This window comes from Ammospiza caudacuta, chromosome 2, assembly GCF_027887145.1.
Source record: "Ammospiza caudacuta isolate bAmmCau1 chromosome 2, bAmmCau1.pri, whole genome shotgun sequence".
NCBI classification, from domain to species: Eukaryota; Metazoa; Chordata; class Aves; order Passeriformes; family Passerellidae; genus Ammospiza; species Ammospiza caudacuta.
Genome location: NC_080594.1, coordinates 91,013,604 through 91,032,635, shown reverse-complemented (window position 1 = coordinate 91,032,635; position 19,032 = coordinate 91,013,604). Strand labels below are relative to the sequence as shown.

The 19,032-nt window shown below is 38.9% G+C and overlaps 1 protein-coding gene across 1 annotated transcript in view; it reads left to right on the top strand.

Annotated features, from left to right (window-relative positions):
- The window catches only part of RFX8 (regulatory factor X8), a 31,531-nt gene extending 14,150 nt beyond the window's left edge, over positions 1-17,381 (top strand). The window contains exons 7-16 of the mRNA XM_058800453.1: positions 507-641; positions 721-798; positions 1,322-1,435; positions 2,088-2,238; positions 3,293-3,351; positions 6,477-6,633; positions 8,165-8,259; positions 9,409-9,523; positions 13,241-13,528; positions 17,335-17,381. Coding sequence (XP_058656436.1) covers positions 507-641; positions 721-798; positions 1,322-1,435; positions 2,088-2,238; positions 3,293-3,351; positions 6,477-6,633; positions 8,165-8,259; positions 9,409-9,523; positions 13,241-13,528; positions 17,335-17,381 — 1,239 coding nt within the window. The remainder of the gene's footprint in view (positions 1-506; positions 642-720; positions 799-1,321; positions 1,436-2,087; positions 2,239-3,292; positions 3,352-6,476; positions 6,634-8,164; positions 8,260-9,408; positions 9,524-13,240; positions 13,529-17,334) is intronic.
- The last annotated feature ends 1,651 nt before the right edge of the window (positions 17,382-19,032 follow it).

Here is a 19,032-nt window from a genome sequence, read left to right as displayed (position 1 = left end):
CCAGGCTTGTTGGATGTCAGCCCGCAGAGCACGAGCAACAAACTTGTGTGGACAAAGTGAGGAAAGCATGAGAGGCTGGATGTGTGACTGCCTTCCACCGAGTGCTCGGGTGCAGTCATGAGTGCTGTGGCAAGGACAGCCAGTGGGAAATGTCCTGTCAGCCCCACAGCACAGCCAGCTAGCTGCAGCCTTGTGCAGAGGGTTACAAGTGTGACACAAATGCTACAGAAAATATATATGGATGATACATATAGAATTAAATATTTACTGGTTTTGAACAAAAATTCATGTACAGTTTAGGATTTAAACATTTAGGCAGTCCTTCTTATTTTTTTCACCCACCTCTATTTCCTAAAAAAAGACAAGCATTTCTCTAAAGAAATACATCTTATTATAAAATCATGTCCTACAACTTCAAGAAAATACTTAACACCTTTAACCAAACAGACAAAGTAATTGCAATCTTTTTTTTTTTAATTGTCCAAAATAAATTCTGATGCATCAAGAGTAAGAATTTGCAGTATTATCCATCTGTCATTTATCTGAAGACTGAACAAGAGACTTTTCATTACCTTTCTCCTGATTTCAACCAGTTCTTCTTTGGAGAACAAGCACAAAGTGAGACATACCCCTATGAACTGGTACGTTGAAAGTGCACAGCCAGAAAACAAGTTAGCTCTTTTCCTGTGAGATCATTTTGTACCCTCTTTTTGGTAACAGATTGCACTGCTTGCCAATGACTACTACAACTATTGTCAAGTTATTTTACAAATGGTGAGAGAGACCAAGCTTGACAAGGTATGCTTTTTCTTTAATACCATTTACTCTGACACCAGCAAACAGCTGTAAGGGCAAAATTGTGACTGAGTATCTTATTTACTTGATGGTTTGAGCCAAGGTAGATGATGATTTATGGACAAAAGGAGCATTCAGTCAAGTTATTTTAAAATTCTGAGTTAACACAACATGCTCCAAGAATCTGAGTTTGTACACATAACCTGAGCCCTCCTGGCACATATATAAGTCTGACCTGAGCACATTACAATAGCCATGGATACATATCTTTAACTACATCCTCAAAACCATGGCACAATTCTTTGTTTCTTCCCTCTTTTGTACACTGCCTGGTGAGGTTCAGCTTGTTGCTGCTTCCCCAACTTGCTTCCACTTCCACTGGAGGCCAGCCAGGATGGGCCAGGCAAAGAGCCCATCTCCATGGCCATTCCTTTGCTGCTGTGTCTGTGTGTTGTCTTATTGAATCATACTTCACATTCCACAGGTGTAAAATCAGTGAAAATTCATAAAGGGCTTTGTGTGACAGGTGGAAGATTGTATCATGTCATTCTGGACATCTCTGCAGCCTGAAAGAATAGAACTGATGTGCCTGCCAGATGTGTGCCAGCTGTTAAAAAGCTATGATAGGTATCTATTCAAGGTACTGCACACACATTTCCTTGTTGTAGCTATGCTATTGTGTGTTTGTGTCTTTTTGGTAGCTCTAAGGAGAAGGGTCCTCTCTTTCTTTTATGCTGTACAATGGGATTTTTGTTTATTCCTCAACCCTTATCTTTCTGCTTCCTCTGAGACAGCCCTGTATGGGTTTTGGTTTTGAAAGGAGACAGTAGAATTTGGGATGACTTTCATTTTTCTCCTATATATTAATTTGTAAGTTCCTAATATCAGTGGACTGTGCTGTTATAAATGTGGTCTGTGGTTCTGGCATGAGGTTATGTGACTGAAATTTCAACTGATGATGATTTTCCAGATTATGAGAGTTACTTTTCCTTTGAGAACACTACTGCATTTCTCAGTGACCTTCCACATAGAAATATGCAGTTTTCTGATAAAAATAATTTACTTATTTCCAGCAGGTCATTAAGTATGGTCTAGAAATTAATTCAGGTAGCAACATTTACTCATAGGATCTTTGTCCTTCTGCTAAAAAGTTAGCTTAGCTCTTGCTTATTTGGAAGAAAAAATGTGTTTCTTTACACTTACATTTAAATTATCAATATAATTTTATTTCATGCTGCTGTAAATATCTGTGGTACACCAGTCAAGTGCAGCAGCATGAATTTGTATTCTAGGAGTTGGAGAACATCCTACTTCCTGATTTCCTGGAGGAGGTGCCTGCACAACATATAGACTCAATCAGATCATTCAGTGAAAATGTTAAATGTTGGATGCTTAATCCTTTGGGAGGTTTTCCATTACTGCTCCAAACATCCAAGTCTAATGGTAGGTTTGAGTAGGAGAGATATTTTCAAAAATAATCTTTGGTTAAACTGCAGAGAAGATTGTATTACAAAACCCTTAAATTATTTTAAAAAAAATTAGCTGATGTAACAGTGATAGTAGCAACAATTAGAGTTATCTGGGATACAGTTAAAAATAAATGGTCTTGCATAATGTGTGAGAACAAACTTAAGCCTAAAGTATTCCCAGTTCATTGAAATTGAAATGTACCGAAATTGAAATGTACTTAAAGGAGCATTCAGTCAAGTTATTTTAAAATTCTGAATTCCGAAGTCTCTTGCCATGATTGCTTTGGCCATGTAGATGACCAATAATATGCAGCATGCCCTATGAAACTCAGATATTATTGGGTCTCTTCCTCTTACAAGTGACTTTATGCTGATAAATTAATTAATGGCTGTAGCACTCCAATATAAAAGGAAAAAAGCCATAATCCCATAGGGAAAATATGACTGATATTAGAAGATGTTTGGAAAAAATCTGTTCTCTACAAAGCTGTGGTATATGTGTGTGTTTGTAAATACCTACACACACATACCCACATATTTATACCTATTAAGCTGAAGATTCTGCCTAAAACATGATGCTGCTCAGTGGATCATTGAGTGAAGACCAACTCCCCAGAGGTAAAGCAGGGCTCCTGTGCAGGCAAAAGTTTGTGTTAGGATTCATATGCTCAGTATTGCAGACAGACTTAATTTTGCCATTTCTTACATTTGAATGCTTGACAGAGCATTAATTAGGAAGTATTAAATGAAAATAATAAAATATTGAAAGACTTTTTCCTGCACATCATGGATTAATAGATTCACAGTGAAGGAAGAGATGTGAGCTGGGCAGCTTCTCTTTGCAAGCTTTGACTGCAAGGGTCCCCAGCCCATCCCATATTGCTGGCTCAGTGCCCCATCTGTGCCCTCCATTACCCTCCAAATCTCCCCTAGGGAACTACTTTCTAACTTAAAATATGTCTTCATTAATATATTTTAGACTGTAAAATATTAATGATGTGAAACATCTGCCTCTTCTTCTTTAACAGAAGCTAAAGAGTTTGTAAAAAGGCTCAGGAGACAGACAGACCTTTGCAACATGGTCAAGGTATGTTCCAGAATTCATGGAAAAAAGAGCCATGAATGTCATTCCTGTGAGCTGTTTGCACTATTTTTGACATGCTGCATTGGAGAACAAGTGCACAGCATGGATGTTCTTAACTGTACACTGACATGTCATGCTCACACTCCTTCCCATCTCTTCCCTCACTGTTAAGCATGCTGAGGGGACATTTTCCTCACTCTGGATCCTTCTGAAAGCCTCTGAGGTGTAGTTGATGGCAGCCCATGGAGAGGAGAACACAGTAGTTCTGTGTCAGATGACAGTTTCCAGTTTCTTTGCCCATCCATGCCAAAGTCAGTCAAGAGCACATGCTGGAGCATTCCTTCCATTGGTGCCCTTGGATCCTCCCAAATCCTTGGGTTTTGAGGTGGTCTGGGCTATAGCAGAAAAAGGAAGGTCACAAATAGGGAAGAAAGCAAAAGAGAACAGGGGATATATTCTCTCCTTCAAACATGTGAAGGTTTTTTTTACATTTTTCCAACATGCCATCTGATTTGAATCGTTACTCTGATGGAAGAAGGGAAGCAGGGAGAAAATAAATGAGGGAGGAAGGGAGGGACAGAAGGAACTGCAGATTCTTGGACCACTAAATGTAGCTTTTCTTTATGGGGAAACTTCATCACCAGCAGCATACCAAACACTCCCTCCTCTTACTTAAAAAAAAAAGAGTAAAAAATAAAAAGCACAGACATGTATAAAGGTGACTACCCACACAAAAAGTTGACTTCCATGAAGTACCGAGCACTCACAGTTTCCACTAACTGCAGCAGCCCTTGGAGATACTCATACCTGAAAATCTCAGCTTTATGTGCTTCTAAACAGGGCTTCTTATGCATTGAAGAGCAAGATCCAGCAAGATCATGAGTGTCACCTATTCCCAGACATTTGTATTTGATTTGCATACTTCAAATCACCCTTCTTGTTTTCAAGCCATGATATCAAAGGGCTGGTTGTAGCTCTTTCAGTCTTCCTTCCCTATTCTTAATGTGTGGGAAAGCTGCAGAGTCAAAACTGGATTTACACCCTCAAGATTTAAGGCAAGAGAATTTCAGCAATTGAGGGAAATTCTTTAGAAGAAGCCTCTGGGTGCTCTACATACCTTTTGCACTGTTTAACCCACACAAATTCAACACAGCAGACCGAGAATCAGGGTCAAATTTATACTTCTAGCTCTCACAAGAAAAAGTTTGTACCTTCTCTAGACCCTCTTCAAAATAAGAGAAAAGTAAAGGAGTTTACTGCACTTGATATTTTGGGGTAGTGAGTTCCAAGGTATAATTATTTGTTGTATGAAAATACTTTCTTTCATTATTTTAAAATTCCTACTCTTCTTCAAGCAATGCTTCCCACAGACCTGCATCACATCCTGCCTCAGTTATTTCTCTCTGAAAGTCAAGTTTATCTCACCTTCTCACACAGGAGTAATTTGTTATTTCTAATCAACCTTCTCAGTTTTCTGTCTAAAATGCATCTGGAATTTCAACTAAAGACTGATGGTCAGAGCAGGCAAGAGTGCTCCTGATGAGAAGTGCTACAGAGGCACTGTGCAACCTCTGAACACTGTAACCACATCATTCCTTGTAGAGCACTTCACAATAATTCAGCCATCTGGTGAGAAAGTAAGAACAATTTTGGCAGGGTCAACATTCAAAAGAAAAAAAGTAACTTTCCCACCATGTGTGGATAAAGCAGGCTGACAGCTGCTACTACCTGGACATGTAGAAATAATTAGAGCATAAAAAGGTGCAAATTCCCTGTGAGAAAAGGACGTAAATGTGATGCTTGTCATTTTCTGGGGCTGATTCCTGCCTCTGGTAAGTTGTATTTGAATGTTGAGAGGGCTGGCTCTCAGTCATTTTGGAGAATCATATTTAATATAGTGAAATCCAAGGGCTGAAGGGATCAGTCCAAAGTGTTGGGTATGGAGTCAGGTATTAGCAGCCTACTGAAGGTGCTGCCCTGGTAGTTCCCAGCCCTTGGGTCATGTGTTCTTTTTGCAGGCTCTTTTTCTGTCCCTGAAAGCTCCACGTCAAATAAGAAGAATGCCTTTGTCTGTAACTTATATGAAGGAGATTGCTAAGTGAGAATCAGATTGAGTTTGGTATTTAAAAAAAAGTTAGCAGAGTGATGAAATATAGCTTTATTGATATTTTTTGCAAAGAAATGGTCAGCTGCATTTGTTGCTGCTTGTGAGGTCATGTTAAGCACCTGGTAAATGGGATTTGTTAAAACATGTATGAATCCTGAAGTCTTCTGGAATTTTACAAACCATATTTTTCCTCTGAAAAGCCCAACTAGATAAGAGTTATTTACGGAAAAGCCTGAAGTCCAAAAAAAGCTTTAGAATCTTACTGATTTCAGTATGAAAGACTAAACATATTTGTTAACAAAATTTAATGGATTCAGATTTAGTTTCCTTGACTGTTTTCATCATTTCATCAAGAATCTTAAGGACTATTGTGTGATATTAGCAACTAATTTTAAAAAGTGAAGAGATTATGATAAATGTTACTCTGAAAATTGTTTGCAATATCTCTGTAATACTTTTTTAGACAAATATGAAGACAGATTTATTCACAAATGACTCATAAGCAGATAAATGGGATAAAAACCAACTAATACTGTTTTAACTAATACTGTATTTCTAATGTTATATTTACTCTCTCAAAGGCTTGAGCAATTTGAGAAAACTTGCAACGATTAAATTGCAACGTAAATTAAGGACAGATAACACTGAAGGAAAGTCATCCCTGATACACCATTCCATGCTTTAGACAAAATATCATTATTTAGTGTAATTATAATAACTCTAGGCAAAGCCAATTGCCCAGGCAATTGCCCAGATAATTCAAGTATGTTAGCCTTGTCTGCTTCATCACAGACAACACAGAGCATCATTGAAAAGGACTTGTCCCAGAGCAAAACTCTCTTGAAGACAACTTCAGATTTATCTCCTTTGATCCTATACCCCCCCACACCCCCAATTTGGAGCCTGGTCATATGAAGTCTAGTATTGAATAAGGGAAGCTTTCCTTCTTCAATTCCCTTATTTGGCTGAGTTACGGGCTTGAGAAAATGAAAGGCATTAACTGTTTTTTTATTCTGTCCAGACAGTAAGAGCACTCTTGAACAACAACAGCACAGTCACTGTTCTGCGGTCAGGCTTGCATGCCATCTTCAATGAGAAATCTCTGGATGTGACCAAAGACCTCTTTCAAGAGAAGTTTAGGAATCCAAAGAAGCGGCAGAAAAACATACAATTAAAATGTAATTAATTGTTGCTATTTATTGTCTTTCCTCTTAAGCACTAGGTTGTCACTGTTAGATGTCCAGCATTTCCTCTTATTTATTCATGACATCTGCCTTACTGGCATTTACAGTCTTCCTGTAACCTGAAGGGCTAGAAAAGAGACAATAAAATTGAGAATCGAGCATGAGGTAAAATCCTCCCAACTTTAAAGTTTAAGAATTAAAGGCTTTTGGTTCTGACTCTCTTAAAGCTTTTTGTGACAGCAGGAGTGGACTTTGTGTTACTGAATTATGTATTTCCTAGAAGGTTGACAAGCAGGGATATTTTTTCATGCTTTCTTTTGACAGGAAATATATTTTCAATGATTGCATTTTCCTCTGTTATTAGTTGAAGCGCACAGAATAATTTCTTGTGGCCAGATTTTGAAATACTGTATGCTGAACTGGACAAGGCCTTTTAGCTTTTGTGTCCTTTTGCTGTATTGTGGCCTCTGGGATCAATGTGGGGCTGTAAACAATAAAATACACAGTTCGTGTGCAGCCATGACATAATGATTTGACAGATTAATGAAAAGGAATAGAACAGCAACTTAATTTTTAGATTAATTGTCTGCCATTTAAAATATTAGGAAGAGATAGGCAAGTTGGACTAGGCTGTGCGCAGAACTATCCAGGGGAACCTCAGCTCTTTGTGCCTGGTCCACTCATGCACTGACAAGGGATTTGTCACAAATCCCTTGTCAGTGCCTTCTTTGACTGCTTTTAGTAAGAATAATAACTTGCCTTTTTCACAGAACCATCAGGATAACAATTTCAATAATATACATATACATATTAAACCCAAAACCACTCCATAGAACACTTAGTACATTTTTCTGTTACATTATCGATTTTCTTGGTCTTCCCAAGGTGGTTTTATTGAATTCTCTGTTTTCACTGCTTTTCCAAACTGTCATCTATAATAAGCAAGGTTTCACTGAACTTACCCATATGCTTTCTTGAAGGGGGAGGCCTCAGTTAGAAGGATATAAAGTCAGGGAGGTGCAATTTACCTTTTGGCATTGGGTGGTAGGTGCCAAACTTTTGGGGCAACAATTGCACTGATATGTGGCAGCATTATCCATATTTATGTTGGTCTACAGAATATTCTGCATTTTCTGCTTTGTTTTCAAAATTTTTTCTCCCTTCAACAGTGAGACCAAGATTTTTTTTCTCAATCACATAAAATCTCAGATAAATAAGTTAGTATTGCCACTAACCAAATTCCAGCTTTCTCTGTGGAACTGTTTTTTCTTGCCACCTTTGCCATGATGACTAGGTCAGTGCACTTATGCTGGAAATGGAAATACACATGAATTCTGACTGATTTCAAAGTAGGGTACTATTCCTCACTAAAGAAATTGTATATTAATCAAAATGCTAGAAACAGATGTCTTAATCTATTTTAAGGTAAAGATAAAAGAAAAAAAAAAAAAGCTTAAAACTGCAGAAACAAACCAAAAGGCAGACCAATCACTTCAAGTAATGATCTCCCTTCTGTATTTCACAGGTTTGAAGAACTTCATTTCTTCACTGGCATCTTCCACAGATATTCGGGATCTCCTGAGCTGTTTGTCTTCCGATCTCCAGACTTTTGTTATTAAGGTATAAAATTATTAATTTCAGAACAGGAGGAGGGACCACATAATTTATCCTGCTACAAGCTGACTGTCACTAGTCTGCAGGAGGTACATGGCACACTAGCAACCTGACCAGACTGCAGATTTGCATAAATACAATTTGTGCATGCTGTGGAAAAGGGGAGAATTAATTGACATACAAAAATTCCATCTGTGCAAACAACTACAAGCATATTTCTGTGCACATATCCACTCTAGTCATTTCAGTATCTGCTCTGATTTCATATACACATATTATCATAGCCCCTAATAAACCAAAATTCAGAACTAATATGTTGGTATAAATGAAGAACATTTCACGGTTCCTTAGATCCTTGTTTCACCAAGCTGTTGACTTTTAGCAAGTACTAAGAACTTCTAGCAGAAAGTCTCTAGCTCTTGTGAAAGATTCAAGTATGACCATCCTCACATATGCACCTTTCAATAGATTACCAACTCTACCACCCCTCTACCTTCACTGACTCACAATTTGTGTCACTGTGTTGGTACTGCTGCATTTGGTTGGTTACCATAACATTAACTTGGGTTTGTGTGGTACTTAGAGTTTGGGGTTGTTTTCTCCCTTCTGAAGAAGCCGAGTAAGCTGTGTTCCCTTGGCTTAATTATTTACTCTTATTTTTTTCTTTTTAAATGAAGACTAGTACTTTGCAATTCTGTAGTGCCTCCATCTTACATAAGCCTCAACTACATGATGGGATGGTATAGAGAAGATGGAGTGGGACTCTTTCTGAGGGTTCATAGTTATAGGCCATAAGGCAATAGACACAAGTTGCAGCAAAGAAAATTTCCAATAGATACAATGAAAAAAAAATTACCCTTAGAATAATTAAGCATACGAAGGGGTTACCTGGAAAGTCTGTGGAATCTTTATCCAGTAGATATTCAGAACTTGGCTGGACAAGGCCTGAACTAAGCTGGCCATGCTTTGGACATCAGAATAGGTAATATCCAAAGATGTCTTTCAACCTAAGACATTTTAGGATTCTAATAGAAAAAAATGCTTGTTGCTTTTTTCACCTTTGTATGCAGTTTGTACAGGGAAAATGGTCTGACACACAGAAGGGAATTCCTTTAACCAACTTTATCATAAACCAATTTTTTTCTTTATCTGCAGCCAAGCAAGAGTAAAGAGGCATTTAAAGAGCAGGCATCAGATTTCATGTTGAAATGGAACCTCCTACTGAGCAATGTAGGCAAGATTCTGACTATCAACAGGACAGACAGTTTTGGTAAATAGGATCTTTGTGACTCTAATTTGATATGCCCCATTTTGACCTGAGATGGCAGAGGCAACAGATCCAAAAGTACCTAAAGGGGGCAATGAGGGCTGGTGATGTAATGACAGGACAATGGAGAATGGCTTTAAACTGAAAGAGAGCAGGTATGGACTGGATATTAGGAAGGAATTCTCTACAGTGAGGGTGGTGAGGCATCAGAACACATTGCCCAGAGAAGCTGTGGATGCCCCATCACTGGATGTGTTGAAGGTCAGGTTGGATGGGGCTTTGAGCAACCTTTGGAAACTGCATGGTGGGGGTTGGCACTAGATGGTCTTTAAGGTCCCTGCCAGTCCAAACTGCTCTGCAGTTCTGTGATTCTATGATTTTAACTGATATAAATGCACACAACATTTAATAGAGGCATCTCTTCTCCTACTCCTTCCCTTTCATCACCATTCTCCTGGTGATGTGGCTAGAGAAGTCAGGGAATTGAAATGATTACCACGTTTTGACCAAACCAGCTCTCTGGGCAAAACTCTAGGATGAGCATAAGAGAGGTGAGTAGGAGCATGAAGCTGTAGATGGCAGGAAAGCCAGGACTCCCTCTTTTGGCAGAAGTTGTACTTTGTGGGGAAACAGGGAACAGCAGCCTGAGGTGAGAGCCTCTGCTTTCCCTCCATAAAAGAGGTGCACACCACAGCAAAATGGTTTGATGGAGATCTGGGGCCACTAATATTCCAAACCATAAGCATCCCAGACATCTCAAGTGATAGCTCTGAGCTCCCCAGGTTCTTTGTGTATAATACAGCCAGAGCAGAAACACTGCAATAACTAGTTGCCAAAAAAGCAGCTAGTTCCTCTGACAACAGATATATGCTCCTCTTACTTAATGTCTTACACTGACATAAGTTCTTGTCTAGCCAGCAGCACACCTGTTGAAGGTATTGAACTGACTGAAAAGTAGCCTGAAAATAGCCTAAAAAACTGGCTGAAAATTAGCTGGGTTGTTTTTCTTTCCATCTTATGGCTCTAAGGCACTTAGGACTCTGAGCTGTCAAACATCAAATCCATCATACACCAGTGCAAGGTGGGAGAAGGAAAGGAGCTGTGCAGTTGTGTTCACTCCAAGAGGCTTGAAGTGATACAAATATGTCTTAAATCAGTCCAATCTCTACCCTAACTGCCTTTCTTTTCACTTGCAAAGGTGCCACTTCTGCAGAAATGTATTGTCTCCTGTGAGTTGCATCTAATCCCAAACTGTATTAAATGCCTTTTAGATTTTCAAAGGAGCAACTTCATATTTTAAACTCATCTGTTGGATGCAGCTTCATACAAATAGCCAAAGAAAACCTCATTATTTTCTTTGAAATGCCCCTTGAAAACCATGCTTTCATGTGTTTGCTAAAAATATGTAACAAAGGGGTATGTCAAAGTTGCTGCCTTTTGTGTTCTTCAGTATTCTTACCCCATTAATGCCTGTGCTTGTCCATGCATGAACACACTCTTCTTCTGCATCAAGCTGCTGCCTTTTGCCTTCTGTTTGCTTGTAAACTGTCTGGAGCAGGATCAGAGTTTTGTTCTGTGTCTGCAGGGAACATAACACAGTAGGGTCCCTCGTCCCTCAGCTGCTGCATTACAGTAAGGGTAAAACAATCAGTCCTTTCTCTCTCTCCAGAGGAGTTCTGCACAAAACTCTCCAATGTCATATGCAGTATTTTTGGCAATGAATAAACTGAGAATGCATTCCAAGAACTGCACTGGAAGTATAATGTTTATTGAAATCCCCCATGATGATGAAATCCTCTTCCCTCTTTCCACCACAAGAAGAGTTTAATGAATTGCCTCCCTGTTCTGCAGTTGTGTTGATGGATGGGATTCAATGGATGGAGCACATCTCTTGGTCTGCTGAGGCTTCATTAAACTAATTACAAATTACATTTTTACCCATTTTATGACAGTTTTCCTACTACAATAAGACTAAAATTGAATTTATTTCAAATATGAGAGAGTTAAAAATATTTTTTAATATTTTGCTGTGATGCTTCAACAATGTGGCCATTATTATCTTTCTTTGCTCCTTAAGATGGTGTATTTGATCTATCAATGTCCCTTCTTTTTTTTTTTTTTTTTTTTTTTTTTTTGCATGTTTCTACTCCTCTACTCCTTTAGGACACTGAGTTTTAGCAGACAGGCTGAAGCAGTTCTGTTAACAAGCCATCTGGTGTAAAAGTTCTGTACTTGGGAACATTGCTTTCCAGAAATGTCTTTAATCTCAGCATTTCTTCAAAATATGAACTATGTAGCATCCACAATGAGGAAACACAATTACCTGGGAAAATGTGTGTCGTGTTAATCCAGTAACCAAAACAAATCTTGCTTCTGACTTGACCTCTTGCCTTCTAGCTTGCCACATGCAGCAGACATAATACACTGGCATCTTCACACCTCTCAATTTGGGATTGGCTTTCACCCTTTTCCAGCCCAGCCCCACTTGGGGGTGCCCAGGTGAGATCAGAGGAGCCCTGCAGTTACCCCTGCTGTAGGGCAGCAGGGAGCAGGTGTGCTGGAGCATCCAGGGCTAATGGGAGCTCTACAGCTCCTTCAGCTCCGTCTCCTTTCCAGAAAATGTGTCTCTACACGCCTCCCTCACAGCGTTTCATGTCAGCTCACACACCTCTGCTGCCTTCCAAGGCATTCAAGGATGCACTTCCAAGCCATGGGGAGTGAGTAGTGAGCTGTGTATTCCTCTTCTGCAACAAATTGCTTCAGCTTGGTTCCTCTTGAGAACTGTGTTCCTCTGGATTATCCCAAAAGACAACTGGAGTGGTAGCTTTGGCTTCATGCTTACTCTTAGAGAATATATTGAAAACACCTGTAAGACTGTTAGAAACATTCTTGAACTACTATTAAAAAATCAATATAGTTTCAACTCCAACTATAAAAATCCCTTTCCTTGTTCCATAGGTAAACAAGCACTTCCTCCTACTTTCCTAGCTTAAGGATCCTCAAAAGGATGAACAGCAAAAGCAGCAGCTTCTTAGACACATATAACATCAAAAGAATATTTTTCATTTTTAAGGATCTGTAAACTGTGGTCATTAATATAAATTGTGATCTCTCCTTGTTAATGTCTATATAAACTAGTTTGTGGGATGCAGAGCTTGATGAATTCTTATGCAGATTTATGGCATGGAAGATCTAGTTTTTACTGTAAGGGCTTTCAACCAAGGTATGATTCAAAAGTCAATGGCCTCAGTGAGTCCTTCTGGCCTTTTATCACTTATGGTCCAAGCTGCAAGGTGGGCCATTTAATGTCATAGATATACACACACAGATGTCTGTAGGAGGTTTCACTTGGGAAGAGGTGGAATGATTTATCTGTCTGAGGGGAGAATGGGGATAATATGTGGTTATTGATAAGCTTTGTCGTAGAAGTGAGTGGGGAGGAGGAACTTGAAAGGAAAGTGAATGAACACAACTTTCCTCTCTAGTTAAATAAGGGAAAAAATTTTGCATGTATTTTAAACTGCTGTTTAAAAATAGCAGTGGTGCTTATTTTTCTGGGATATTTGGAAGTACATAATTTTGTAAGTACTGTCTGATGGGTGCTGGTCCATTACTTTGTCTAGCCTATTACTATAATGAAGCCCTTCAAAAAAGAACACATCATAAAGATATGCAAATGCAGAGGTTGTCATAATTATCTTTGTTTTTCTTTAAACCTAGGATCCTGGCTTTTGTTGAATATGCTACTTGTTGATTTTACGGCTCACATTTTCCAGTCCTATATAGAAGAGGAGAAGGAAGAAGGAAATGCCTTGGTTGCAAAGCAAAATGAGGTCCCTGTTCTGTGTGTTTATGAGCCCAGCCATCTCTCAGCCTGTTTTGCTGAGGAGGAACCTCAAGCCAGTGCTCCACAGACAGCTCTTGTGATGCAGAACCAGAATAACTTTGCATTAAGCAATGCTTTCCAGAGTTCTGAGTTGTTTGGTGAACACAGCCACTGTCAGCAAGGTGAAATTAACATTAACTTAAAAGAAAATGATGGGGAAAATGTTATAAATTGGGCAAATTAGGACAGATTGGGAGGTGTGTGGCTGATTGGGGTATTTTCTGCATGTAAAGTAGAACTAATGAAATCCAGGTTTGCATGGAGCTGTGTCCAATGTCATGGAAACCTCAACTCACAAAGCATCCTCCACATCCTGCTCCCATCCCACAGTGATACCAATGGATTGTAATCTCAACATCACCCACCTCCTCAGCACCATAGGTTCCTGGTTCTTTCCTTAGGTTTCCAGCAGACATCAGGAGCTCCTTCTGATTCCCCAAGTGTTGTCTAAGGAAGAGCAGTGCTGTTCTGGTGGGTTGGGAGCAGGCCATGGGCTAGCTGACAAACAGACTGCATATATTTATCAATCAAAAATGAGAGGGCACAGTGTGGTCTTTCCTCACTTTTGGAAGCACTGAGAGGCTCTCTTCCCTCCAATTATCTGTTACTTTTATCAAAAGATATGAAATATCTTCAGAAATATGAAATCCTTGAGACCCTTCTGCTCTTGATTTTCTTGCAGTCAGTCCACTGCTCCAAACTCACTAGCATAAGGTGTGACATACAGGTAGAAAACAAGATAAACTCTAAGTCTTCTAGAATACAAGGCTAAATACAAGAACACATGGGAATATGGATCAAGTCTCTGTGGTTAATGCAAGTGATGAATTAGACATTCAGCTCTTTTCATATTTCTCTTCCATGCAGTAAGAGCACTTGTCTTATGTCTCAGAGAACATTGTGTTTTCCAGAAAACTGAAAGAAAAATGTTAATGGCACCAAGACTCACAGAGAAAACTAGGTTTTTTGGGTGGCACTACTATAGTTATTCCCAAGAGGTAGTCAGTTTCCATACACTAGCACAGGAGTGGAAATTGACTGTTTTAAAAACATCTATATTAATTATAAGGCCCTGTAAGGGACCCTAATTTTTTTAAAGTATGCTAAGACTAGTCCAGCAAAGAAAATTGGAGGAGAGAAAGCAGTCACACAGAGGACAAACCAAGAATGATTTATACACGTGATGGGTGTGTTTGTCAGCTTTTGTTATTTTTCTAATTGTAAAATAAAGACCCATCCTGCCATACTACCTTTATATAAAAATGTAAACTGTGCTGGGTGCTGACAATTTGCAAGAGAGCTCTAAATCAGTGATGGCCAGAAATGAGGAAATGAACCACTAGAAATTTTATTCAATATCTGCCCATGTCCTGTGCTCTTCACTGTGCTACTTTTTGTATGTCCCATGCCCATTGCAATGCTTTTTGCTGGGGTCATCAGACAAGGGCTTGACCCAGCTTTGGTCTGTGGAAGTGATGTACTTACAAATATGTACCAGTTTTGAATTTTTTGTACCTGATCACAAGAACAGAGCAAGGCTGATTAGAGAGAGGGATGAGGAATCATCCCTTTCAGAATAAGAGGGGAAGAGTGTAAAATGTGAAATGAGGAGTATGAGGACTTGGGAGAAGGTGTGCATGAGGGAAGGACACCGTGAACGACTAAGAAAGTGTAGGAGTTTAGGCATCAAATAACACAACAAATGATGGATTCTACCAGTCCATGTGCAAGATGCTAATCACTGGGATGAAAAAGATATTCTAGCAAGCACTTGTTATGTTGTGGTTGAAGTGTTTACAGTTTGTGATGGAGTTGGAAAATGTGAACCTGCAGCTCAAAAGGGCTCAGGAGCTGTGAGAGAGTGAGTGAGCACTTTTGCCTGCTCATGTTCTTCAGATGAGTGCTGCTCCCACCTTGACCATTGCAGATTCTTTCTTTTGTATATCCACACTGATGCCACAGGTTGCTGAAAAACACAGCTGCCAAAAGCATCTCTGTCACCCACTGCTTTGTTTGTATTGTCATCTCTGTAGTTCCTCTGACTAGATTTCCATTGCATGAGGATTTTTATTCTGTGACTTTTGACCACTAAAAGTCATCATTATGCTTCCCAGGAACCATCTGTCCCTGCTCTTGCCTAATCCCCCTTTGGGCACAGATACCCCATTCTGTTGGGTATCTCAGCAGCCATAGCAGCATCCACCAGCCACACTGCTGTTTCCTGGACCACATTTCTGCTGCCTGACATATTGCTCAGGTTTATTTCATAATTTTTGCTTTTAATTCCTTCACCTTAGGTGGGCTTGGCAGGTTTCTGTAACCCAGAGCTTTTTGTCAGTTCCCATCCTCCACTCCATCCATTGCCAGCATCACCCAACCTCCGTGGTTTTTAATCTTGCTCCACAAGGCATTTCTATGCCTTCTCTACAGCCTGTTATGCTGTGGAAAAAAAAAAATCTGTTCATCACACCTCCCCACTCAGCTCATTGAAATCAGTGCTAACCACTTGGTCTTGCTACAAAACCCTGGAAAAATATGAGGGAAGACTGGTAACATGAATCAGAAAAGAATCTCCCAACCTTACCCTGATATCAGTAGCACCAATATGTGTGGCTTAGCAGATCCCTTCCTGATCTTTTAGTTGTCACCTTTATTCTTCCTCTTCCTTCTCCATCTGTTTCTAGTCTTCCATTCCTAGTTGATGCTGAATATAAATTAGACTCCTCAGCAGGGACACCGTCTTTTCCCATTTATTATGAACAATGCAGTCCATTTATGAATCTTATCTTTAAATATAGTTTAAATAATTAATACATAGAATTAATAAATAGAGTTAATACTCTTGAAAACAGAATACATTCCAGGTTGGTGGCATCTCCTGAGGAAAACATTGGTTTTATATGAAAAAAAAAATGCAGAGGGCAGGGGGCAAGATAGTAGAAGATTTGTACACACTGGCTTAGCAGGGAAGTGTGGCAGATGAAATGCTATAGAGCCAAACACACATAGTATGAACTTGAACTTGATGAAACCGGTGGCAGGAACAGAGATGCTCTGAATAAGCCATAATCTATAAAAGTGCAGTTCAGAGAGAATTGGCCAGATCTTTATTCCTTATCACAGAGCTTGCAGTTGCTTTCTCTCAGCATGAATAGCTTTTTTTTTTCATCTAGAAAATCTCATTCTACGTTTCTGCTTTTTTTTCACTTGTTACCAAATTAAAATCCTATTAAGCAGCACACCTGCAGTGGGTTCATCTGCAGAGCACTGTGCTGTAGCTTTTAATCCAATTCCACACCTTGTAACATACAATATACTGCAAACCTGGGCACGAAGAAACTGAGGGTATGCTATTCCTAGCTCTGTTGCCAGAGAGCAAATCAAACACTTTGGTTTGTTAAAAAGGGAGAAAAAATAGGACATAGTTAACTACTTGACTTGTAGGAATGGTAAGTGTTCATCTGAGAGGTCTGTATAAGCCAGGATACAGAGATCAAGTGAAATCATTAACTAAAATGATCAAAAAATGAGAGCAAAAACATGACCCTGCTTGAATTCAGTGTCAAAACTTCTGCTGACTTTAAGAAAGCCAGAATTTCAGCATGAAAAAGCAGTCCCCATCAGGAGAGAGGCTGAGACTGTGTGTCAGCTGTGAGCCCTTCTATTCATTTTCAAAACAAATAAAGTGTGAATGATGTATTCAAAGGGGGTATGCCCTTCTGCCAGACCTTTGCCACCCTATGATGAACCCCAATGTGTGCTTCCTCTTGTTGGGTTTATTTGATGTAAAATAAGGCTGGATATCCATAAAATAGCTCAGGTTCAGCAACTAAGAGTAGAGAAGACTTTTTTGTTCAATGAAGGGAGAAACAAATGATTTACAATTCCTACAGTCAAAACATTTCCATGTTTCTTTTCTAATTTTCAGCACATCCAGATAATTTAGGAAGAGAAAATTATTATATCATGTACTAAGTTGGATCTTCAAGTTGGAAAGGAAACATTTCTTACTCAAAAAGATGAAATTATATTTCTCTGCCTCCAATGAACAGCAAATCTTCAGAGAAAAGCATCCTGGCTGTAGCATTATATATGATATGCCATTCTTACTTTTTGATAAAGTTTAAGAAACACTGTTTTCATTCTCTTATACTAAAGAGCTTTCTTTTTTTAAGACAAAATGCAAAAGTGGGCTGGCAATGCAATTATTTTAAGTTGTCATGTGATTTGATTTGGATTATTTGAATAAATCTTCAGATGATAAAGGTGAAGTACTCGTGGCTTGATTTTATGTATTTCTTGTATATTTCTGTTGTCAGTAAAGCTGAAGACCTACCTGAGGTAATCATGGTAAATTATCTGGAAGCTACAGTATAAATGAATGACTCTGTGTTAATGCTGCTTTGTGTCTATGGTGTTTAATTAAAAATTTATATTTATTGAATATAAAACCTAGCACTAATTCCTGTCTTTAGAAATTCCTGCTTTGTCTACCATTTCTGCAGGATAAAAGAGTCAGTATCTCACATATAATTCTATTAACCAAAATAAAATAGGCTGTATAGAATGTTACTATTTTATTATGTTAAAAGCTAGGTTGTTTGGGCTTGTTCTGTAACTAAAGTACAAGCAAAGACATTTATAAAGAGAAACCCTGGCATAAATTCATTGAAAATTGTAAATACAAATGATGAGATCTGTATCTTGCATGCATCAGATTGTGTGAGGAAATTCCCTGAAACACCATGGAAATGGGGGGTTTAGCTATTTCTGAAGAGCATGCCTGCAGTGAGTTGTCTGTGCCTGGTTGCTATTTCAAGAAGGGACAACTGCTTCAATATTTTAAGAAGGGACGTATCCTGAATCAGAGAAAAGCACTTGTCAGGAGCTTGGGAAGCTTTCACTCATTTTGGGTTTGGAAATCTACATTGATTTGCCACTTGCATCTCCATTCCTCTGTCTCAGCTCAAGCTCTGTCTGAAGTGGGAATAATTTTTCAAAAGTGTGGTATTGCAGCAGATGTAGACAGGGCCATGTGCTAAATGAAAAGGTAGTCATGTATTCAGCTCTGCAGAAAAGATTAAGAGTTTGGTGCCAAAATTATATTTTCTTGGGAAGTATCTTCACAATCAGAAAAAAATATTAGGGTCTTAAGGCCCATTATACCCATTTCTACTATTCCTTAGGTTTTATAGTGGAGGAAAAAAAGGGAACAGGGAGTGTAGGAAAAAATAAGCTAAAAATACTCAGTATTCTCCGGTCCACTTTTATTTATAAGAGTTTAGATTCTAGATTAGATATACCTGTTCTCATGGCACAATTAGGCAGAAGTTGTATCAGTAGACTGATCATCTATTCTTCACAGATATGAAAAAGTAAGATGTACCTGAGAACATCTTTTAGATGTACCTGAGAACCTTCTGACAGGCAAAGGTTTCTGAGAGATTCTACTGATTCTGAGAGATGCTACTGAACCCGTGTTCCTGAAATAATTTGCATTAATGCAATGGAAGTTTACAAGCGTATGTTTTAAAGAATTACAGCTTTACATTGCCATATTGATGAGGTCTACTGCCAAGAAAGGAACTGTATACACATGTGCCTTTATTAAATTGGGCTATTGATA